The sequence below is a fragment of the Octopus sinensis genome, linkage group LG5 (genome assembly GCF_006345805.1).
Source record: "Octopus sinensis linkage group LG5, ASM634580v1, whole genome shotgun sequence".
Lineage (NCBI taxonomy): Eukaryota > Metazoa > Mollusca > Cephalopoda > Octopoda > Octopodidae > Octopus > Octopus sinensis.
Genome location: NC_043001.1, coordinates 81246359 through 81272896, shown reverse-complemented (window position 1 = coordinate 81272896; position 26538 = coordinate 81246359). Strand labels below are relative to the sequence as shown.

Sequence of the window (26538 nt, the reverse complement as noted above, 5' to 3'; positions counted from 1 at the left end):
CTCTTTGTTGGGATTTTAAAGTGAGACATGAGAGTAAGTGTGAGAGAGAGAGAGAGAGAGAGAGAGAGAGAGAGAGTGAGAGAGAAAGAGAGAGAAAGAATGAGGGGGGGATGGCTAGATAGATAGATAGATAGATAGATAAACAGATAGACACAGATAGAAAGGTAGATAGATGGATATATATAAATATATATATATATATATATAAAATGAGTAAGAAAGAGAGATGGATAAATAGATAGATAGATAGGGAGAGAGATGTGGACAAATAGATGAAGCTGTTGTATAGGGATAAAGTCTTAAAAACCATGTACAGAGTTATCTGATAAATAAACATTCATACATAATGTGTCTGTGTAGAATGGAAATGAGGAAAACAATAAATCATAGCCTCAAAAATTGAAAAATAAGATAAACAACATTATATCAGTGCAAGAAATAGCAGAGAAAGTAAAAAAAGGACCGTTGAAAAAAATAAAGGGGGGGAAAAAAAAAAAAAGTAAGAGGGTTGGTATACATTCAAGCTTACCCTTTTTTCTGTATGTGAATGTTCCTATAAGGATGGCTGTATATGAATGGGTGCATGGAAAAATGTATGCGTGTGTCTGTGTGTGTGTGTGTGTGTGTGTGTATGTATATGTGTGTGTAAATGTAGTCTAGGAGTCTATGAAATAATGAGGAAAAAAGACGTTTGTCAACTTGAAACAAATATGACTAACAGAACTGAGTAAGAAATTTGACACACACACACACATGTATGTATGCATGTATGTTATATATATATATATATATATATATATATACATATATATATATATATATATATATGTATATATATATATATATATACCTATATATACCGGAGTAAACACATAAATGTGAAACAAGGTGGAAAAAAGAGTACTCAAATAGTACTCAATACTAGTACAATAGTACAATAGTACTCAAATACCAGTGGTAGAGTAATATGCTTTATTTATATATATATATATATATATTTGGTCATCAAGCAACCAGTAATTAAAATCTCATATTTGTCATTCTCCTTTGCTATTATCATAAGGCTTTTTCATAGCTGGATTTTCTATGGGATGCATGCCCTTGCTTACCCCCAACTTCAGTTTCTAGACATGAGTGGTCCTGAGACCAAGGCCTCTACCATGATTTTTAAGAAATATATATATAGATCCACTTCAGCTTATTTTACCAATTGGTTTTGCACAGTTAACTAAGAGATTTTTCCGCCCCCCTTTTTTTTTCCATACCTGCCATCTCTGAAGAGCATATGGTGTTAGTCAACCATGTTGTTATCTAAAACCAATTCTGAAGATCACCTGAATTGGATCTATAATACTGTATACATTGATTAACACACACACACACACACATGCATACATATAATATGTACATGTGTGTGTGTGTGTTATGCATGTATCTATGATGTGTGAGCATGTTTGTATAGCATATTGCGTGATGTTTCTGTATGTACAAGTCTGTTTCTAATGTGATATGTGATCGATGTGTGCGAGCATTTGTCTGTCAATGATGTAATGCATGTGAGTTTCTCTGCATATATGATGTGTGTGATGTGCCTTGTAAGTACATCTGTGCCTGTGAATGGCTGGTCTGTTTATGTTAATAGCAAAACAAAAGAAAAAGTAGGATTTAAACTTAAAATATCGAAAAAAAAAACAACAAAACAACTATACCATTGTAAGGTGTTAAAAGCTGTAAGATATTTTGGTCTGAAGTAATTCTTTGCTAATAAGCTCAATAAAGAAAAATTATGTGAAAGAGTGTAATACAATGGTGGTGACGACGGTACTGGTGGTATTGATGATGATGATGATGATGGTGGTGGTGATGCAGATCATCATCATCATCTGGATAGTAACAATGATGAAAATGATGATTGATAACATTGATGGACAGGACTATGATGATGAAGACAATGACGATGATGATGACAACAATGATGAACCTAATCAACAAAAGGTAATTAGGAAAATATTAAACTATTTCACAATTAATTCACAAACTAAAAACCAAAATAATTCTGTTATTAATTGATTACTTAATCTGTCTATCATTACTACCTCATTTCTTTCCTTTCTTCCACTAGTTGTAATTTAAAACACCATCACTACTACCACTAGAACTACTACTGCCTGAACAACCATCACCACCACTACTGCCACTACACCCTTTACTATTTTATATCAACATGTTTCTGCAGACACACAAACAGACATAGAATAACAAAGAACTCTGATTTTCTTCAAGCAATATGGAAAACATTATTGTTTGCATTATTACTGCTACTGTTGTTGCTACTGCTGCTGCTACTCGTAACAACAATAATCCTCTCTGCTATAGGCACAAGGCCTGAAATTTTAGGGGAGGAGACTAGTTGATCGCATCGACCCTAGTGGTTTCACTGGTACTTAATTTATCAACCCCGAAAGAATGAACGACAAAGTCGACCTTGGCAGAATTTGAACGCAGAACGTAGCAACAGATGAAATACTACTAAGCATTTCACCTGGCGTGCTAACGATTCTGTCAGTTCGCTTGCCTTACTAGTAACAATAATAAAGGTTTTAAATTTTGGCACAAAGTCAGCAATTTCAGGGGAGAGGCTAAGTCGATTACATCGACCCCAATGCTCAACTTATTTTATCAACCTTGAAAGTAGACCTTGGCAGAATTTGAACTTCAGGATGAAAAGATGGATGAAATACCACTAAGCATTTTGCCCAATGTGCTAACAATTCTGTTAGCTTGCTACCTTACTAATAATAATAATCCTCTTTATTATAGGTTCAAGGACTGAACATTTTTGCAGAAGGGTAGTTAGTCAATTGCATATACTGTATTATCTCAAAGCAGTAATGAATGAATCAGTGATAAACAAGGATTGATGTATATTTCTGTTCTTTCTATAAGTATTATATCTACATGCATGTTAACTTATTCATCAAGATGACTTTGGGAGACCAACAATTCCATGTGAAACACTGGTGGATTTAGAAAGATAGTGACACGGTTTGAATGTTTACACTACGTGCTTACATTATATACAGCATAAACTTGTATGCTGGAAAATACGGTATACATGTATATAATTTCAAACAAACTAAATGTTCACCTTCACTTTCACCAACTAAAAGTAATTACTTTTTTTAAAACAACAACCATAGTGATAAATCCAGAATTTCAAAATAAACAAATAAATAAATAAAAAATAAAGAGAACAAACATTTGAAAAACAAGAAAAAAATGGGAAAAAGGAAAAAAATTTTGTTTTAAAAAAAATTCTTTGAAAAATTAATGTTATTAAAATCCCAAGACAGAACAGATAAGAAAGAAAGGTGGCAGATAATAATAAATATGTAATAAAGAATCAAAGCAGAAAAATAAATAGAATTACAGATTTCAATGGAAAGAAAAATAACAAAATTAAACTGAGATAAGAATGAAGAACTTATCCACCCCCAAAACATTACAACCACCACCACAGCAACAACAGCCACCACTTCCTCTACCACTATCTCTACTACCTCCTGATTTCTACAAAAATAAGAAAGACGGAGAGGATACAGATTTTAATAACACTAATTATTTTTAATAATAATAATAATAATAATAATAATAATAACAATAATAATAATAATCCTAATAATGCTTTCTAGTTTCTACTGAAATTTTGAGGGAAGGGGCTAGTTAATTACATTGGCCCCAGTACTCAATAGGTACTTATTTTATTGACCCTGAAAGGATGTAAGGCAAAGTTAACCTCAGCAGAACTTGAGCTCAGAATGTAAGGCACCAGAAGAAATGTCACTAAGCATTTTGTCTGTTGCACTAATGATTTTGCAAGCTCACTGCCTTAATAATAATAATAATAATAATAATAATAATAATAATAATAATAATAATTTTGCCACAAGGACAGTAACTTGAGGGAGGGGTTAAATTGATTACAACCACCTCAGTGTTCAATTGGTACTTACTTTATGGACCCTGAGAGGGTGAAAGGCAAAATTGATCTGAGCAGAATTTGAATTCAGAATGTAAAACCTGTATCAGTTATAATGTACAGGTATCCGTATTTCATTTCGTTATTTAGGTAAATTTAATATTTGTTTAATTTACTGACCCCTAGATTGGAAAATAATCAATGATCCAGAAAGGCTTTGGACCAAAAGTTCTGGAAAATCAATGTTGTACATGTATTATTCAACAGTTTGGTTTATTGACATATTTCACTACTAATTTTTAACTGATGTTTAACTCTTATAATTTCCTTATTTAAAGCTTCTTTGTGGTTAGTGATAACCTTAAAGTGATCAGATATATATAGCACCAGTGAAATAAACTAGAAAAGTAAGGTGGAATTAATCATTAAACAATTAATGGTTTTATCATAACATCATTTTAAGATCCTTTGCTGACACTGCAAAATGCAGCAACAGATTCAAAAGATAAACTAGAAAAAAATTCTGAATTCCTAATAAGAGACTAATGAGGAAATATAAAAATCTTTCATAAAATAAGAGTAAACTTAGAGTCATGTCTTCGATAGAACACACACAGACATGTAAGACACTTGCTGCCCAACCATGTGGTCTTGGGTTTAGTCCTACTGCAAGGCACCTTAGGAAAGCATCTTTTATACTATACCCCAGGTTGAGTGGATTTGGTAGATGGAAGCTGAAAGAAGCCTTTTGTGTGAGTGTGTGCATGTGCTTGTATGTGGGGTGTGTGTCTATGTGTGCTTGAACTCCATCACTACTTGGCAACCCATGCTGGTTTGTTTACTTCTCCATAACTTCATAGCTTAGCAAAAAGAAGCTGATAGAATAAGTACCCTTCTTGGAATAAAAAAGTACTAGACTTAATTTGTTTGACTAAATCCTTTTAAGGTGATGCCCCACTGTGGTAGCAGACTAATGACTGAAACAAGATAAAAGACATGCACATGCATGCACACACACACACGTGATCCCCCCTCTCAACTGCAGCTATTAAACAGGAGATAATCATTCCATCATCATATGAAGCTGGATTTGATATTTGAAACTGAAATTAGGGAAAGGCATAGAATTTGCAAATTTTTTTTTTGTTTACTTAATAAGAATTTCTTAAATTTTCTAGTCATCAATAAACATGTAAAATACTATTTCATCCTTTTTAGAAATCATAAGCATGATGTAACCTGTTAATTAAACATTTTATGAGGTGAAACATTTCATTAAAGATGGGAATAATATATTATCTCACTCTCTCTCTCTCTCTCTCTCTCTCTATATATATATATATATATATAAATAAACACACATACACACATATAAAATCTCTGTCTTTGCATCCAATTTTTCATAATGTTATGGCTCAGATGAAATTTAATGAGGTAGGTTTACTAAGGCTGGATACACTTCCCATCATCAACACTTTCCAGTTTCCAAGAATAGCACTATTTCTCTAAGCCTTCCAAACAAGCCAAACTGGACATGTAACAGATAATAAGACACTGTTGCATAGATGGTGTTGTTGTTTAAAACTATTTTATGCAAACAATGCCAAGACAACACAAGACAGAAACAAGCACATTCATGCATACACAAATTCTGTGTGTATATATAATTTGTCTATACACATGCACACATATTCATACACACTTTGAGTGTGGATTTTATGTATACATTTGTGTGTGTGTGAGAGAGAGAGAGAGAGAGTGTGTGTTTCTGTGTATATATATATAAAGTTATGAGTGCATTTTATACACACATGCTCATCTAAAATTGTGTGAATTTTATACATGCATACACACACATAATATATGCATTTTACGTATAGATAGTGTAAATAGCTGTGTGTGTATGTATGCGTGCGCACACATGAATTTTACCATAAACACATACACACACACATAAAAAATTGTATTTAGATTCAGTAAACAGAATGTTTCCACCGAGGTATTTCCTTTAGCTATCATGTGGCATGCACACAAACACACACACACACACACACACTCCATTCATGTAGCTGTATACACATATTCTCTCTCTTTTTCTCTCTCTCACACACACACACACAATGGAGACAGGCGTCTGATAGGCAGGCAGGCAAGCAGACACACAGACAAACAAAGAGATGGAGAAAATTAAATAAAAGTTTGCAAAGTAATTAAAACACTTCTGCAGGCTGTAAAAATGGTTAATTCCCCCATGGAACTATTTTTCACTCATCACTCCTTTCATAATTGCTATCAGCACCATCATCAACATAGTCACTCCAGTGATTATTATTATTATGAAAGAAATTATTATTATTATAAACATTATTCTTATTATTCTTATTATTTTATCAGATTGTTATTGTTTCACATTACTATTTTTAACTCATAAATGATATTGTCTGTATGTATGTGTGTGTGTCTGTGTATACACACACACATATATATATATGTACGTATGTATATATGTGTGTATATATATAATATCTGCATGTATTTAGCAATGCTAAATAAACAAAAACTCACACATGCACATAACTCCAAAATGCTTCTTCTATATGTTGTGTGTTAATCTATATTAAAAACTATTTATTGCAATGTCTGACTTTCTAGCCCTTGAGGCAAATAGAGAAAAAAAAAAAGATTGTGATGGTGTTATATTGCATTATTATTTGCATTTCCCATACTTTGTTATGTATATGTATTAGACAATACATTTATATAATCTTTATATTTTACTTAATTCTTCAGTCACCATGTATAATAGCTCATCATGGTTTTAGTTAATGTGTGTTTACAACTTAACTGTCTTTAATTTTTTACTTTTAATATTTCTCCTGATGAAGGACGATTGTCTAAAACGTCAAGATTCCTTTTCTTCTTTTCAAACATTAAATACACTATTTTAAAAAATTTGTCTCTCTCATAATTTGTCTTGTGATACCTAAACATTTGTATTTCTGACTTGCATCAGTTGATTATTCCATACAATATGTTCCAACATTTATTTTTAATAATATTTTCCTCTCCCAACATTTGTATAAATTTAACCGTCCATCGAAATTTCATGTTAATTCCTATTCCAAATATTAGCTTAGTACTAACAAAATTATTTTATTAAATTCATTTTTATCAAAATTGATTGAAACAAAAGCTGTGTTATTTTCAACATAAATATGGTAAGAAGGATTAAAGTGATCTAAATTAAAATCATCTGCTATCAAAATTCATGTTAATTCATATTCCTAACATTAGCTGAATAATGACAAACTTATTCTACTAAATTTTTCATTATTTTCAAAATTAATTGAAACAGCAGCAGAATTATTTTTAACATAAATATGGTAACACAAGGGTTAAAGTGAACTAAACAAAAACTCTCTCCCATCAAAATTAATCTTAATTTATATTCCAAGCACCAGTTTAATAATGACTATATTTTACCAAGTTCTTCATTATTTTTGAAATCAATTTTAACAAAGCCAATGTAATACAATAGAAATATAGCAGCATAAGTATTAAAGTGATCTAAATTAAAACTTTCCAACAAAATTTCATATCTTCAAAACTTCAGCTTAACATCAAAAATGAATTTACTAAATTCCTAATTATTTGCCAAATTAACTGAAACAAAAGCAGTGCTTTTAAATATTTTTCAACAGAAACACAGTAACAAAATGGTTAAGTATTTTGTTGTTATCTGGTGCAAAGATGATAAACAGGTGTGTAATTATGAAATGACATTGTGATTAAGTTTTCTTACAGTATGGTTACTGTAGTAGAAATGATATTGATTGGTACGGTTGAGGTGGTAGTAGCAGTAATTTATGAGATATAGTGGTGGTTGTTGTAATGGTGATAATAGTTGTAGTGGTGGTGGTGGTGGTTGTAACAATGGAATATGATAGTAGTGATGGTTGAAGTAGAGAGGGGTGATGCTAGCTGTGGTAGTTGTAGTAGTAATGGTGATAGCAGTTGTGGTAGAGGTGATGATGGTAGTGGTGGTTGCTGTTTTTGTCACTGCTACTCGTATTATTGTGCCAAAGTTGTAGCTGTTGTTGCTGTTATCGATTAGCAAAGAGAGGAAGACAAATAGACAGATTGTTGAAAGTATGGAAGGAAATAACTGCAACAAGACATACAAACATATCACTGTTTTACAATTTGTAAACAGGAAGCAGAGAGAGAAAGAGAGGGAGAGAGTAAGTTGGTATAAAGAGTGAAGGAAGTGTGTGAGAAAATTTCCCTTTGCAACCTCTTTAAAGATATGTAAACAAAATAAGTATACACACACACATGTATATACAAACATTGATATATATATATATATATACACACACACACAAACATTAACATTTATATGCATAAACATTAATATATATATATATATATATATATATATATATATATATATATATAATGTATGTATATATTTTAATGTTTGTTTTTATGTTCATTTATAATATAAAAAACTTTTTTAATTAATCTGATGGATTACTCTATACTTTATACTTTTATAGAGTACAAATGTATTATTCTTAAACAAGAAAGTTGTTGACAGTGACTTCAAAGTTTTGACCAGCTATAATATATATATATATAAAGTGGTAGTCTCTTGATCCAAGAAAGGGTGTCTACAATTTCTTGCTAAATAACCTGCATATCTCTCTCTCTCTCTCTCTCTCTTTCGGAGAGGCACAAGCACCTACACGCACATATACACACACGGCAGTAACTTCCACCTACCGAATTCAATCACAAAGCTCCGGTCGGCTCGGGGCTATAGCGGAAGACACCTACCCAAAGTGCCATGCAGTGGGACTGAACCCGAAACCATGTAGCTAAGAAGCAAGCTCCCTAACCACACAGCCATGCCTGCGCCTACATATGATTTATATATAGTGATCAAATGACTGTGCTGTACATAAGCTCTCTTCATTCATCAAATTGGCTGAACAGGTGTATGGTGTGCAACACACCAGATGTCAAATTGATAGCAGAGCAGCATGAGGTGAAGTGTTTTTAGTTTAGAACACAGTGCATCACCACTTGGTCAAGCAATCTGACCCACAATCTCACAATTATGAGAGCAACACCCAAACCCTCATTTCTCCATGCACCCTCATTTCTTTCTCCTATATATATATATATATATATATATATATATATATATTATATATATATATATCTATATATGTATATATATATCTTAGAGCTAGCTAACACCTGTGAATGAGTAAACCTTGGTAACATATACCATGTTTTTACTATTTGTTTTAGGTGCCTATATAGTCACGAGCAGTCAATGACAACCTATTGACTTTCTCTATCTTTCTTTGCATCAGTAAAATTAACAAATTCCCTTCATGTTTCAAGCTTTGCACCTTATATTAGAAACCATTACCATTAGCAAGGTGGTGAGGCTGGCAGAATTGTTAGCACACTGGATAAAATGCTTGGTGGTATTTTGCATATTGCTCCATTCCGAGTTCAAATTCTGCTAAGGTTGATTTTGTCTTAAAACATAAGTACCAGTTGAAAACTGGAGTTAATGTTATTGACTCATCCCCTCCCCCAAAACTGCTGCCCTTGTGGCAAAATTTGAAACCATTATTAGCAAACTAGCAGAACAATTAGCATGCAGGGCAAAATGCTTATGAGCATTTCCTCTGGCTTTATGTTCTGAGTTCAAATTCTGCTGAGGTTGACTTTACCTTTCATCCTTTCAGGGTTGATAAGCTAAGTACCAATTGAATACTGAAGTCAATATAACTGACTTACCCTCTCCTCTAAAACTGCTGGCCTTATGCCAGAATTTGAAATAATTGTTTATATCATTTCTTAGTTCAAATACAGCTGAGGTCAACCTTGCTTTCATCCCACTAGGATCAATATTATCATTATTATTATTATTAAGACACTGAGCTGGTAGAATCATTAGCACGCCCAGCAAAACATTTAGTGGCATTCTGACCATCTTCCCATTCTGAGTTCAAATTCTGCTGAGGTCAACTTTGCCTTTCCTCCTTTTGGGGTCAATAAAATAAGTACCTGTTCAACACTAGGGTTGATGCAATTGATTTACTGCCTCTCCCAAAATTGCTGGCCTTTTGCTATAATTTGAAATAGCTATCTATATCGTCCTAGAGTTCAAATCTTGTTCGGGTCAACCATGCCTTTCATCTCACTACAAGCAATAAAATAAAGTAACAGACAAATACTGGGGTCAGTGTAATCAACTAGCCCTTGCTTCTCAAAATTACTGGCCTTCTGTGTAAATTAGAAATAATTACCATCATCACAAAGTATAGTAGTAGCAGTAGTTGCAGCAGCAGCAACAGCAATACTGTTGTTTCAGTTAATGGCATTATAATTCCTTCTCTCTCTTTTTTTCTAATTTTGTCTCCAGCCTCCCCCCTCTTTCTCTTTATATATATATATATATATATATATATATATATATCTGTTTCCAGCCATCTCTCTCTCTCTTTCCAGATTGCTCCCTTTCTGTTATTCTATCTTCTTTTCTCCTGTTTTTTTTTTTTACCTTTCTTCCTTTGACACAGAAGGAATGAAACCTCAAAACCAATCAATCAATCAATCAATAATTAAAAAAATAATAATACAAATCTAATGGTGGGGAAGGGCAGAATAAAAAAGTAAATTCAACAAAATGAATAAATGGAAAAACAAATGATACCAAAAAATAAAAGATAAAAGTAAAACAAATATAAAAAATAAAAATCTTTCACATTCTTATAAAAATGTAAACAAGCTTTTATTCTTCATCTTTATATCTTATCTTCTCTTCTACATTTATTTTTTATTTAATTACCTTTATTTTATTCTGTTATTTAATCTTTTGCCTTCAATTTCCCAACCTATTTCTCAATGTACAACTAATATGATAAAATACAAAGTAGATACAAAAGAAGTGTTGTTGATTATTTGGATATTGGTAGGTGTGTGTCTACCTATGTACTTATTCCTATATCTAGCTATCCATCTACCCACCCATATATTTATCTACCCATCTGTCTCTCTCTCTCTCTCATCCTCTGTCTACATATCTATCTGTTTACTACATATCTATCTGTTTGTCTATCTGTCTACCTACCCATCTGTCTCTCACCTTCTCTGCCTATCTATCTACCCATCTATCTCTCACTTTCTCTGTCCACCTATCTGCCAACTCACCTATCTACTTACCTACCTACTTATGTTACCTAATTTCTTATTTTACCATCTATCTACTTACCTACACCTATCTACTTACCTTTCTATATATCTATCTATCCATCCACCTACCTATTTACCTACTTATCTACACCTACCTACCTACTTACCTATCTATCTATCTATCATTCTATCTAACTATCTATCTACCTACCTACCCACACCTATCTACTTACCTTTCTTTCTATCTATCCATCCATCCTTCACCTACCTATTTGTCTACTTACCTACATACACGTGCCTACTTAACTTTCTATCTATTGATCTATCTATCTATCTATCTATCTATCTATCTATCTATCTATCTATCTATCTATCTATCTATCTATCTATCTATCTATCTATCTATCTATCTATCTATCATCCCCATTTCATTACCATTTAATGGTCACCTTTTTTATGCTTGTATGGATCAGACGGAATTCATTGAAGCAGATTTCCAATGATTGGAACATGATAAAAGAAAGACATACAACTAAATAATAAGCAGGCTTTTACATACATCTTTCTCCTACATTTACCTCTTTCCTATATATATGTATATATGTTAGCACACACACACACACATATGTATATTTATATATGACTGAAATGACAGATAGGTAAGATAAATACAGAAGAATATAAAATACCAATGAAACCGATGAGCAGCGAATATATATCGAAAAGTTATGTTTCTTACATTTGTGGTAGTTTGATCACTGAAGACAAATTATAAGAGGAGAGAAGGGGGAAAAGAACACTTATAGATGTTATAACAACAGGACATGCGATGGGAATGAAAATGTCCCAAATATCATTATAAAAGTATCACCCTTAGGGGTTCCTGAAAGCCCTTTCTGTCTACACCAAAGGAAATGTAATTGCTATGAGTCTATAATATGCATATAAAATGACACTTCTTTAAACACATGCACATATGCATGTGTATATAAATATATATATATATATATATACACACACACATGTATATATTTATACTATATAAATATATATATATATACACACACACATGTATATATTTATACTATATAAATATATATATATATATATATACACACACAGAGGCTAATGTATGCATTCATACACGCATATAAACATACTTGTATCCAGACATGTAATTATGAATACACACACACACACATATTTCTAATTTCTGAATATCTGTCTGTCTATCTATCTCTATATATATATATCTATCTATCTATCTAGATAGATAGATAGATAGATGAATAGATAGATATTTAGATACATATATTCATATTCATGAATGTTAAATATATACATATACACACATATATATGATTTAATGTTCTTTCTATCCTCTTTAAGAGCTTATCTTTATTTACTATCTCTTTCTCTTATCACTCTTCCTGTTTCTCCTTACCTTTTGCTGTCTCTCTCTCTCTCTCTCTCTCTCTCATCCCTCTTTACTTAGTTTCTATCTTTTTCCCCTCTACTACTTACTCTTTCTGCTTTGTCTCTATTTGACTCTTACTAATCCTCTTTACCTCTTCTACTCTCTCTTTCTCTGCAGCATGGTGGGCAAGGAACTCACCTCCTACCCCAACTCCTTCCTCAGTTATTTCTTGTCATTCAAAAACCGTCTAGAGTAATGGATGCTGAAATAGGTTTGGAAGAACATTGCACTCTACCGCTCCCCCGGACACTAACGAAGGAATTCAACTGTAAAAGACCTTTCATAGGAATCTAAGCTTTGCAACATTTATTACTAGGAAAAACCGCTTGTTAGAATCACATGAGCTCAATAATGATGAGAGCAGTGGTGTGGGGGTTAGGGAGCCAAGAAACTGATAAGAAATCAAGAGAGATTGAAGAGATGCTAAAGAAACTGAAGCAAGCACTTTGGCTAACCAAAAAACCAAAATATAACTTTACCGGAATATTCTAGTATCTTTTACTAGATTTATTCGTTAGACTGCAACCATGTTAGGACACCACCTTGAAGTGTTAGTTTTGGTTGAATGGATCAACACCGGTTCTTATTTTTTATTAAGCCTGGTACTTATTCTATTAGTCTCTATTGCTGAACTGCTATGTTATGAGGATGTAAACACACCAACACTAGGTGTCAAGCAGTGGTGAGGGACAAACACAGACACACACACACATATATAAATATGAAGGACTTCTTTCAGTTTCCATCTACCAAATCTACTCACAAGGCTTCAGTCAACCTGAGGCTCTAGTAGAAGACACTTGTCCAAAGTGCCATGCAAGAAGACTGAGCCCAGAACCATGTGATTGGGAAGCAAACTTCTTACCACACAGCTACACCTGTACATAATCCTATTGTATTTCATAAAGGTCATCATGCCAATAATATACATATGCACTGGTTCTATTTCACTTCTTTATTTTTTAATTGGGTAACTATTTAACAAATTAACTAATTAATTGTTTGGTCAATCAATCAAATAATCAATCAATCAGCTAAATTTGTCAAAGTGTCACGGCTGTCCAATGAATGAGACAAGTAATACATATGTGAACATGTCCATTTAGTGTTAACTACCAGAAGAGTACTTGATATCATGCTAGAGATTAACAATATTCGTAACTTGCCTGAAGAGCCTGTGCTCTGACAGGTGAAACTCAGTAGCAAGTGACTGACTTAACCAAAATAAAAAGTACTGTGTGTGTGTGCATGTGCAAGAGAGAGAGAGAGAGAGAGAGAGAGAGAGAGAGAGAGAGAGAGAGAGAGAGAGAGAGAGAGAGAGAGAGAGAGAGAGAGAGAGTTATTAACTATGTAATTAGGGAAGAGGAAACATTCAGATTTGAAAATTTTTAATGTTTTTTTTTTCCTATTTGGGATTATTATAATATGAAACAAATGAAAAGAGTAAATACATAAACCTGAATAAACCTGAAATATATATATTTATATTTTCTTGTCTATTTTACAATTTACACACTAGTGAATATGTGTGTATGCAAATACTTATACATATCAGTAAATTCTAATATATACTTTTATTCTAAAAAACTTATAACACTCGTGTATCTGTGTGCACGTATGTGTGTGTGCGTGCGTACTTATACATACTTATATACAAATGTACACATACATACACACACACAAATGCTTGTTTACCTCTTGTGTTATGGTGGAAACAATCTAATATTAAACTGAAGAATAACTCAATCCATCTTTGTAGAGTGCAATGAAGACTAGTAGGTCAAAACTTTGAAGTCACTATCACCCTTCTTCTTGTAATAGTATAACTCGCACACACATACAGACACACAATGATTGCCTCACTTTGTCAGATGATAGCTGGCTCACATTCAGCCTGATTGTTCTGATTTACTTTGATCCTTGTTATGTGTGCAGGTGTGACTTTTCACCACACATTCATCACTACAGAACTTTATAAACTATAAAATGGATCAAGAAATGAAATGAAAGTGATAGTTCTAAACGTCATTGGAATTAAGTGACAAAAGCTTGTACAACACTTTTGTCACTACCTTGATACTAATTTTTCACTTTTTCTTTGCTACACAAGCATATTTTTCCACATAATCTATACAGCGTGTGGTAAGAAACTTGCTTCCCAACCACATGGTTCTGTGTTCAGTTCCACTGCATGGCACCATGGGTGAGTGTCTTCTACTATAACCTTAAGCCTTGTGGGTGGATTTGGTAGACAGAAACTGAAAGAAGACCATAGTAATTGTATATGGGGGGGGGGCACTGACAAGTCAAAACAAGGATAAAACGTCAATGTCTGTTCCTCCAAAAAAGGGATTTGATGTGAGTTGTCTCACTTCGCTATGACTTCTCTTCAGGTGTTTTTACATCAAAGGCATTGAGAATATGTTCTCTTACACCTGAGAAATGCAGCCACCCAACAAACTAATGACTGCTTATATATATATCTATATCTATGTGTGAGTTTATTCCCCTATCACCGTTTGACAACTGGTGTTGGTGTGTTTACATCCCCATAACTCAGTGATTTGGCAAAAAGAACTGACAGAATAAGTACTAGAGTTAAAAAAAATCCTGGGATTGATTTGTTCAACTAAAACCCTTTAAAGATGTGCTCCAGCATGGCTGCAGTCAAATAACAAACAGGTAACAGAATACGATGTACAGTTATTCTTCCACAATCAAATATATATATATACACACACACACACACACTCATGCATTTACATACAAACAGAAATACAGATTCTTAATGGTATGTTCTCTATATACACTCTGCTAAATATCCATCTTCAAGAACATTCTGTATTTGGCAAGCTAAAAATGGAAATCTGTAAGTACATGTGAGGAAACAGTAAAAGTGGAGCAGCAGAAATGTAGAAAATAAAAATCTCTATTCTTCAGTGGAGAAGATGTATACAAGTCATTTTATCGGTAGTATGTAACAAGAGTTGATGAGGGTCGATGCCAAGTATTGCAAGAAGCTAATAATGAACAGACAATATAACTGCATCAATGCAGCTGTACCAATATATGGTTTCATTCAAAAGGGAAGAACCAAAAATAGTACAGGTGCTACCAAAAACTCAAAGACTTTTGGCTATGATGATATACAATGTCTGAGATTGATTAAAACTGAGTTTGGATTAAATAAGGAGCTCCAAACACTTATCTGTATATTTAATCTACAACCCATTGTCAAACCTAATCCAGAGGACATATATCTGAAGATGTTCCAGTATTGATCATCCAGTCAAATATTTAGAGATAATATATCTTGGAACACATTATCTAATGTGCCCTTTTTTGTCGTTGTAGTTGTTCAACTCCAAGTCGGTCTATGACATAAATCAATAAGTTTGCGAAATCATGTCTGGTTACAAGGAAATATTTTGCCTTGCTTGGAAATAGGTAATGGTGACCATAGAAATTCTGCCCAACCCTTTATGCTAGCATGGAAGATGGATGTTAAAAGCTGAAAAGGATGATGATGATGATCATGATCATCATCATTATTGTTTTAGTGTCTACTTTTCCATGCTTGCAAGGGTCAAACTGAGTTTGTTAAGGCAGATTTTCGACAGCTGGATGCTCTTCCTGTTGCCAACCATCACCTGTTTCCAAGTAATGTAACATTTTCCCATGGTTACAGATATTTTCACAAAATATTGGAAATGAAAGACACTGCTTGTATGATGTCAAGACAACACAATCATTTTTTTTTTTTTACTTGTTTCAGTCACTGTACTGCAGCCATGCTGAAGCACTGCAGTGAAGGGTTTAATCACGCAAATAAACCCCAGTGCTTGTTTTGTCATTAAGCCTGGTACTTATTCTATTGATAACTTTTGCAGAACCACTATACTATGGGGACGTAAGCAAACCAACACCAGTTGTCAAGTGGTGATGGGGAACACACTCACACACGATGGGATTCTTTCAGTTTCCATCTAAACAAGTCCACTCACAAGGCTTGGTTGACCAGGGTCTATAGTAGAAGACACTTGCCCAAGGTGCTGAACAGTGGGACTGAACCTGAGACTATGTAGATGGGAAGCAAACTTCCTACCACATAGCCATACCTGTACCTACTATGTTATTGATGATATAGATATATATTGATATTATCAACAGATATGCTTGAATTCATACAAATTTTATGATATAGTTGAGTTTCAAGTTAATAAACAACTTTAATTACTGATTCCTGGTATTTATATAAGATATATATATGTCCCTGAGATTCTTCAGTGTTTTTACTGATAATATGCATGATAGTGTTGTTATAGTCAATAGATGGTGCTGTTGTTTACACGTTTCAGACAGTACTCAATGAAGAGGGAAGGAGATGGGTTATGGGGAAGTGGGAGGGAGAAAATAGAACAAGCCAGAATCAGAAAATAGAAAATTAGGATAAACCAGGAAAGAACTTCTTTTTACTGATTCTTCAATAAGAACTATCGAATCGAATACAAAAGACAAAATTGCTACTAATGATGAAAATATAACAAAACAATATATATATATATATATATATATATATATATATATACATACATACATACACACACGCGTACATATGCGTGTATAGATATATGTAAGCATAAATATATAGATATATAAATGTATGTATACACATGCACACATACATCTGTGTGTGTATAGATATATGTAAGCATATATATATATATATATATATATATATATATATTACATATACATTATTTTCATCTGGTTTTCTTATTTTTCTCTTTCAACCTATTCCGGTTGTTGTTTGCTATTTAGGTCACCATTATCTACAAATCCATCCTCCTTGCAGCCAGTCTCCTCAGTCTCTCTCTCTCTCTCTCTCTAATTCTGCTATCTCTATCTTTATTCTTCTTCAGACAACTCTTCCTGATGTCATCAACATTGTTGTTTTTGCTACATATAAAATCATTGCTGCAAATATGGCAGACCATTCACAGATTTGTTATGACACCTTTACAGCAAATCTCTCTTTTCTCAGTCCAAGGAGATTCATTTTTAGGTGACAACATTGTTATTGAAATTGCTGCTATAGTTGTTATTGTTTTTGATACAGTAGTTATTATTGAATCTGATTCTGTAGATGTTATTGAAGTAAATGCAGTCAATGTTATTGTTTTTTGAAACTACAGTCATTACTGAAGTAGAAACGCAATAGTGGTCGTGGTTGGGTTTGTTGATACTATAATTTATATTGTCATAAATGTAGTTGTTTTTATTATCCATTTGAATCTCTCATCGCCCGGCACAAAGTTACCTCCTTCAATACTACTCCCTTTCATTTGTGGGGTCTTCCCTTGCAAAGTTACTTGGTGACCTAACTGCTGTGGTGCTATGTAAAAAAGCACCCAGACCACTCTGTAAAGTTGGCATTAGGAAAGGCACTGAGCTGTAAAAACCATACAAAGCAGACGATAGAGCAGGATCAGGGAACTTTTGTAACCAATTACTCCAAAATATATTTATTTACGCCGATGCTACCCCTTTGATTTGAAAGGAAGAATATCATAGATAACAAAGAACACATTTTGCGTATAATTTTACTTATGTCTAATGAGTCCACATTACCCCACAAAATTTCATTTTTACCCCACTTCGGGTAATTTACCTCAGTTCACTAATCCCTGCAATAGATCTTAGTATAGTTCTCTGGCTTGCCAGCTCCTGTCAAACTATCCAACCCCTGCTAGCATGGAAAATGGATGTTAAATGCTGATATTGATGATGATGTTGTCATTATTACAATCAACAGACACAGGTATGGCTGTGTGGTTAAGAAGTTTGCTTCCCAGCCTCAAGCTTTTGGTTCAGTCTCATCACAGTGCACCTTGGGCAAGTATCTTCTATTGTGACTCCAGGTCAATTAAAGCCTTGTCAGTTGAAAGAAGCCTTTCATGTATGTATGTATGTGTGTGTGTGTGTGTGCATGTATTTGTGTGTGTGTGTATGTCTGTGTCTTCGTTTTCAACAATATATGATAGTCATAAATGAGTATCAGTGTCATACAAGCAGCATAATTCATTTTCAATATTCTGTGAAAACTTGTTTGACCATGGGGAAATATTTCTTTGCTAAGAAACAGGTTAGGGTTGGTGACAAGGTGACAATAAAGTCTGTCTGACCAATGCAAGCATGGAAAAGTGGACATTTAAGAATGATATGAAAATGATTTCATTGAAGTTTTTCTTTTTGTTATTGCTGTTTCACCCCAGATTCTTTGCAAAACCACAAGCCCTTATTTTCAATCTTACTGCTTGAGAACTTGAGCAAATATTGTTTTCTATGACCTTGGATCAATCCATATCCTGTGAGTGAAGTATGGTAGTCTGAAACCATATACATATTTATCAGGTTGATTGTTCCTGTAATTCTAAATAGGTACACCCTTGACACACACTGATTCATGTTAATTCTGCCTGAGGTTTATAAGGGTACACCTTGACAGTGACAACTCCCTTACTCCCTTAAGGGTCGTTGGGGTGCTGCAGTTATGCAGTGTATCCTGACGAGAAAGTCTGGTGGAGCCCATCCCTCTCCAAACTCATTTCTACAACTGAGTGGACTGGAGCAATGTGAAGTGAAGTGTTTTGCTCAAGAACACAATGCACTGCCTGGTCCAGGAATCGAAACCACAATCTTATGGTCATGAATTCAACACCTTAACCATTCAGGGACATGCTGCCACTAATAGTACTCATTTCTACAGCTGAGTGGACTGGAGCAACATGAAATGAAGTGTTTTGCTCAAGAACACAACACATCACTCAGTCCAGGAATCAAAACCGCAATCTTACAATTGTGAGTTCAAAACCCTAAACACCAAGCCATGCACTGCTACATGTCAGTGGAATACTCAGCCACTGATACTTACATAAATTCAGGGGCAAGTAATTCAATTTATTGAACAACTGTACCCGCATTGTTGAACAATGCAAATCCACAACATGGTGATGATTACAGAATGGTTTATAGAAGTCAATGAGAAATCCCTGTATATATAGCTGTTTGACCTACAAGACATAGTAGCCAAATTTCCATAAAATCACATCGTTTCTAGCTAAACTATATCTAAATTGTGAGACTTGTTACACTTGGATCAAATGTCTTCTGAAGTGAGGCTCACTTCGGATTAGACAATAACATCAGACATAATTAGGATAAGGGTTAATAATGGCAATGTTCTATTGAAAAAGTAAACTTATTCACAAGATTTCTACTGTCAGAATGTATATATATTGGTACAAATGTTTTACATATATGTTAATAGGAAAGACTTAGATATAAAAGTAAGAGACAATTAGAAAAAAAGTTAAAAAAAAGACCAATCATAGGGAAAAAGATCTGAGTGGAAAAAGAGGATTACTTACGAGGAGTGCACGTTGCAGTCAAAGAACGTAAAGTTTACAGAGACGAAATCCTTGCCACCAACTCTAACAGACAGCTTCATCACGATATGATCTGGAAGATATAAAGGGATTAACATATAATATTTTTCTTCTTGCGTAACTTGCTGAGATATAAAGGAAAGATATGAAGGTATACCAACAGAGAAATGAAATGAAGGTAAAATTCTGATGTGAGAACATTTTTAGTGAGAAAGAAAAACATTGCTTAGTTGTTAGAAGAATATTATGGAAGGAAACTTAAATGAGCATACACATCATCACCATCAACTAGTGCTTTTTTATGTGGCACCAGCACCAGTGCCTTTTACATTGCACTAGCACCAGTGCTCTTTACGTGGCACCAGCACCAGTGCTTTTTAAGTGGCACCAACACTAGTGTTTTTGATGTGACACCAGCACCCACACCAATACTTTCATTGGTTTCAGGATCTCAATTCTAACATTTAATACACATGGACCCACTGTGTGGTGCCTTGGGCAGGTGCCTTCTACTATAATCTCAGTTCATCCTAAGCCTTGTGAATGGATTTGGTAGACAAAAACTGAAAAATATTTGTTATATATGGATGTATGTGCATATATGTGTGTTTGAGTGCACCCTTCTCTTGATATTATGTGGCGATTGTAAGCATGCATCCCAGACATACAAGCAATATTGTTTCCTTCCAGCCCTTTGTGAAACAAGTCTGGGCATGATAAATATTAACTTGCTTTGATAAAGAGGAGGGTTGATGAGAGGAAGAGCATCGAGCCATAGAAAATCTACTTAGTGAACTCTGTTTGTAAAGCATAGAAAAGTGGATGTTAACTGATAATTATAATGATGGCATATCTTTTAATTGTTTCAGTCAGAATGTGGCCATGCTGGTGCACAACCTTGAAAAATTTTAGTCAATTGGATCAACCCCAGTACTTATTATTTTTAAAGCTTGGTACTTAATCTATTTGTCTCTTTTACTGAATTGCTAAGTTAATATACCAACATCAATTGTCAAGGGATGATAGGGGACAAACATTGACACAAAAACATAAACACAAAGATGTAAACATATATATATATATATATATATAAAAGGGGCTTCTTTCAGTTTCCATCCACCAAACCCACTTACAGGGCTTTGGTCAGCCCTGAAGCTATAGTAGAAGACACTTGCCCAATGTGCTGAGCAGTGGAACTGAACTCAGAACCATGTGGTTGGGAAGCAAACTTCTGACCACACAGCCACACCTGTGTCACATTTATAAACATACAAAATCTGCATAAAGATGAGGATGTATTAATAAAGACATTATTACAGAGGTTGATTTTTGTAGATAGTTGATCAATCAATCAATCATCTTTATTTTGACAGATCTTTTTTTCAGGATGAGCTACCCTCATGCTTTAACCATAGAAGACATCTATCTTCAAATTGAGAGAAAGAAGAATGTTAGAAAGAAAGATAGAAAGTCTAAAGAAATCTGGAGAGTGGATTAATGCAAAATTAGCACTGAGTGAATGAGTGCATGATAGAATGAGTCACATAATACATTGGAACGTGAGTCAAAGAGTGGATATAAGAATGAGAGAAGTAGCAAGTGTGTGAGCAAGATATTGAGTGTAAGTAGAGAGGGAGAGAGAGAGAGGATTTGAGAATGAGTGTGTGAGTTAGTTATATGACGTGAGAACAAAGAGAGTGCATGTGGATGTGTGAGTGTGTGTTTATGTTTATGCGTGTGGAGAGATTTAATTTGAGAACAAGAGAAGTAGAGAGTGTGTGAAGGAATTATTCTGCATAAGAAGGAGAAATAGAGAGGGGTCAGTCGGAGAAAGGTGAGGAGGGAGGAGGAAGTAGAAATAGAGAAAGATTAAATAAAAACGAAACAAAGAAAGGAAAACAAATATAACAATAAAGAGTCGTGTTGATCAGGTTTAGGAGAATGAATGAAATTAAAAAGATTTTGCATATGAAAAGACCTTTTCCATCAGTGAAAATTCTAATCAATAAATAGAACAGGTTTTGTGAACATTACGATTCTCTTAAATATAATGGCACCAGAGTGGTTTGCTAATATCGGCAGGAATTCACCCAATTCAGCGACAAGTAGGAATTATCACATAAACAATTTGATATCAATAAGAGCTTTTATGTAGAAGTTTCTATAAAAATTTTTATCACTTTGTAGCTTTGAAAATTGGCAATCGTTTTTAAGTAGAAGGGTTTAGTAGTAAGATTTCTAAATTTTACAGGTGTCTATCTATTGAAATATTGATGATACATACAAGCTATGTCTCATTTAAATATATCACAAAGATCATCTATAGCTTTATATCCTTTATTCACATTGGTACAGTGTACTAACACCACCTTGGCATAATGCACAACATCCCACCACCAGCATCACGATTTCTGCCCAAGACACCACCCAACACTTTTGCACAAGACACTGTAAGCACTATTCTTTCAACAACATATTATCAACACCACAAATAGTATATTACAACTATAACTAGTGATAGAAGCATTACTATATTATTACTTTCACAAATCACTCCACATTACAAATTCCACTATCTAACACCTTGTTATATCTGGATACAGAACACTAACACCACCTTCATACAACGTTCAACATCTAGCATGGAATGGAGGGAACTTCTATATGGTCATCAAACTGCTAAACATATCAGCTAGATTCCTCTCATTTCATATTTTTGTGATCTTAAAAATTACAAGACACATTGAAAATGTACCTCTAGATATGACAAAAAAAAAAGACAAGATAATCATGGTTGGAATGCTTCTGATCCTGAGTCTGTTTGTTCACTTTTCCATGCTTGCATGTGTTGGATGGAATTTATTGATGCAAATTTTCTATGGCTGGGTGCCTTTCCTGTTGCCAATCCTTACCTGTTTCTAAGCAAGGTAATATTTCCCCATAGCCAGACATGCTCTTGCAAAATATTGGAAATGAATGACACTGCTTGTATGACAGTGACACTCATCTACAATTAACACAAACATATACATACATACATACACACATGATGAGCTGCTTTCAGTTTCTATCTACCAAAATCACTCACAAAGTTTTGGTCAGTCCAGGGCTACTGTAGAGATCACACTTCAAAGGTGCAATGCAGTGGGACTGAACTTGGAACCATGTAGTAGGAAAGCAAATTTCTTACCACACTATTTATTGCACATAGAAACACAGCCAGTACCAACCACTAACACACCATCATACTTCAAATAATAACCACACAATACAAAACCATAATAAGGAAATGGCCATTTCTTTCATCTCAACAATGACAATGTTTTTAGATATACTTGACCACATTCTAAGTAACTCAACTAAGAAGCTTATGCAAAATTATATTTCATTAACTCTTTTTTTTACCATATTTCATTGAAAATGCATTGCTTTTGATTCAGTTAATTTTGAAAATAATGAAGAACATAGTAAAATAACTATGTCATTATCGAGATGGTGTTTGAAACATAAATTGAAATATGAAATACTGATGGAAGATTTTTAGATCATTTCAACCTTCTTGTTACTGCATTTATGTTGAGAAACACAGCCTTTGTCTCAATTAATTTTCAAAATAAATAGGAACTTAATGAAATAACTGTCATTATTTAACTGGTGTTTGAAGGCAGTGAACTGGCAGAATTGTTAGCATGCGGGACAAAATGCTTAGGAACATGTCGTTTGCCCTTATGTTCTGACTTCAAACTCGACTGAGGTCAACTTTGCCTTTAACCCTTCAAGGTTCGATAAAATAGCACCAGTGTCTAATCAATTAGACACCAACTTCTAAAACATTTTAGGCCTTGTGCTTATTGTAGGAAAGGTTCTTAAGTTTGTGTTTGGAACATAAATTATCATAAATTAACATGAAATTTTGATGGAAGAAAGTTTTAATTTAGATCAGTTTTAAATCACAAATTTGTGTCATAGAACCAAGGTGGTCTTAAGTGGGTTGGTTTTGAAAGTGTTAAATACCTGTTACACACCTATAAACACACACACAAAATCATACATACATTCTCTCTCTTTCTTTCTGTCATTTAAACATACAATATACATAAAGGCAAACACACACACATACACTGATACAATCAGAAAGGATCACAAATACAAGCACACACACACTGGCTCTGGTTCACTTTCATGTTTGTGTGTGCACGCATGCACACACACACACACAATGTAGATTCATATGAAACACAGAGAGAGGGAGAGGAAGTAATAGAAGATAGAAAGAGAGAGGGAGGAAGTACTAGAGGACAGAAAGAGAGAGGGAAAAGAGAGAGAGGGAGAGAGAGAGAGTAAGTGAGGGGAAGGTTCACCATAACTCTATCAAAAACTAAAAAATTTACAAAAGAAGGGTCTGATGGAAAGGTAGGAGCCAGGGTGGGTTGAATAATAAAGAATAGCAACAATAACACCAATTCCCAAAAAGTTTAAAAAACCCCCTAACAATACGTTCTCTTATACTCCAATTCCACAACGTACATGTAAAAACCAATCCATTCCTTCTTTTACAAGTTCCACAAATCTCCCAAAAATCTCAACTACAATTCCTTCCTTCTACAGTTGTTCTTTGTTTTCCCAAGATTTTCCCATGTCCAGGCTTACTTTTTAATTAATGGCAATGTCATTCCTTCACTATCTTGGAGGGATGGGAAGGCTGGCAGTTGGAGCTTTTTTGTTAGCCGAAGAATCATTCATTATGGCACTGACTTGGTGACTTGCATAAATAAACTGAGACAAACCTTTTTTCCCCCTACCACCATCACCAATTTTTTTTTTTGTTTTCTTTGTATTCTCCGAAGAAATCTCAAGTCCTCCCGACTAGTATTTTGAAACTGTTAATTGAAGATATCATCATCATCATCACTGTTGCTGCCACCATCACCACCATTCCTGTTTTAACATCCACTTTTCCATGTATACATGATCCAGGCAGAATTTTTTGAGGAAAGATTTTCTATGGCTGAATGCCTTTCCTGTCACTAACCCTCACCTGTTTCCAAGTAAGATCATATTTCCCCCATAGCCATACAAGCTTTCACAGACGATGGTCATTTACAACAATTGCAGGACATCAAGACAAAGAAACATGAATACATCCCCACTACACACACACACTGATGCAAATACACAAACATACAGACTCACACATGCATATAAACACGACGGACATAGTTCAGCTTACATCTACCAAATTTACTCACTAAGCTTTAACTGGCCCAGGGCTGTAGTCAAAGAGACTTACCACTTGTGCAGTGGAAGTGAACCTGAGACCATGTGGTTAGAAAACTAACATCTCAACCACACAGCCAAACCTGAAGATTTATGAAATTATTAAAATCATCAGTACATCAGAAAAAATGCTATGCCTAGCAGCATTTATTCTGGTTCTTTACATTCTGAATTCAAATTCCACTAAGGTGTGTTCTTTGCTTTTCATCCTTATGGGGTCAATAAAATATAAAAAAATAAAATAAAGTACCAGTCAAGTATAGAGGCTGATGTAATTGATTAGCCCTGATCCTCCAAATTTAGGCTTTGTGCTTGTATTTGAAATGTCCAATTTGTTACTACAACTACTACTTTTGTAACTGGCTTCTGTAACTTATTATTAATATGTCTGGTTCTCGAGTTAATATAAACAGAAATATTTATTATAACTACTAAAAAAGTAAAAAAGATCCTCTTCAGTCATAAATTACCATAGGATTGAACCTAGAAAGTTACCCTCCCAGGTACAAGTCTGGGCAAGGTTGTTTATAGAAGACCACCAGACACCCATGCATAGCAGCCTCCCATCTCTATGCCACTGATGTTATCCAAGGCATGGAAAGGAGAGGCAGAGTAGACTGGATGTGTAATAAAGTGTCTTGCTCAAGAACACGACACAACTCAGTCCGAGAATTGAACCTACTACCTTATGATTGTGAACCTGACGCTTTAACCACTGTGCCATGCACTTTCAATTTATAACTACTATCACAACAATCACTGTTATTATCATGTCTGTCACCCTTGTGGCAAATAAACAAGATTATTATCATAATTGTCATTATCATCATCAGAGAGCAGGCAGAATAATTAGTATGCTGGACAAAAAGCTTAGCAGCTTTCCTTCTGACTTTGCATCTTGGTTTCAAATTCCACCAAAGTCTAATTTGCTTTTCATCTTTTCAGGGTTAATAAAATAAATATCAATCAAGAACTAAGATTGATGAAAACAACTAGCCCCCTCCTCACTGAAATTCCAGGCCTGGTGCCTATAGTAGAAAGGATTATCATTATCAAAAAAAAATAAAGCGACTTCATAACTATTATCATAAAATACTAAAGCAAGACAGTGTCATTATTTTGATTATTATTATTATTAG

At 34.0% G+C, this 26538-nt stretch overlaps 1 protein-coding gene across 6 annotated transcripts in view; it reads right to left on the bottom strand.

The window, feature by feature from the left end:
- LOC115212037 (plexin-A1) overlaps positions 1 to 26538 on the bottom strand; it is a 695010-nt gene that overhangs the window by 161715 nt on the left and 506757 nt on the right. For all 6 annotated transcript variants that reach the window (XM_036502774.1, XM_036502773.1, XM_036502772.1 and 3 more), the window contains one exon: positions 20105 to 20195. In XM_036502774.1, coding sequence (XP_036358667.1) covers positions 20105 to 20195 — 91 coding nt within the window. The remainder of the gene's footprint in view (positions 1 to 20104; positions 20196 to 26538) is intronic.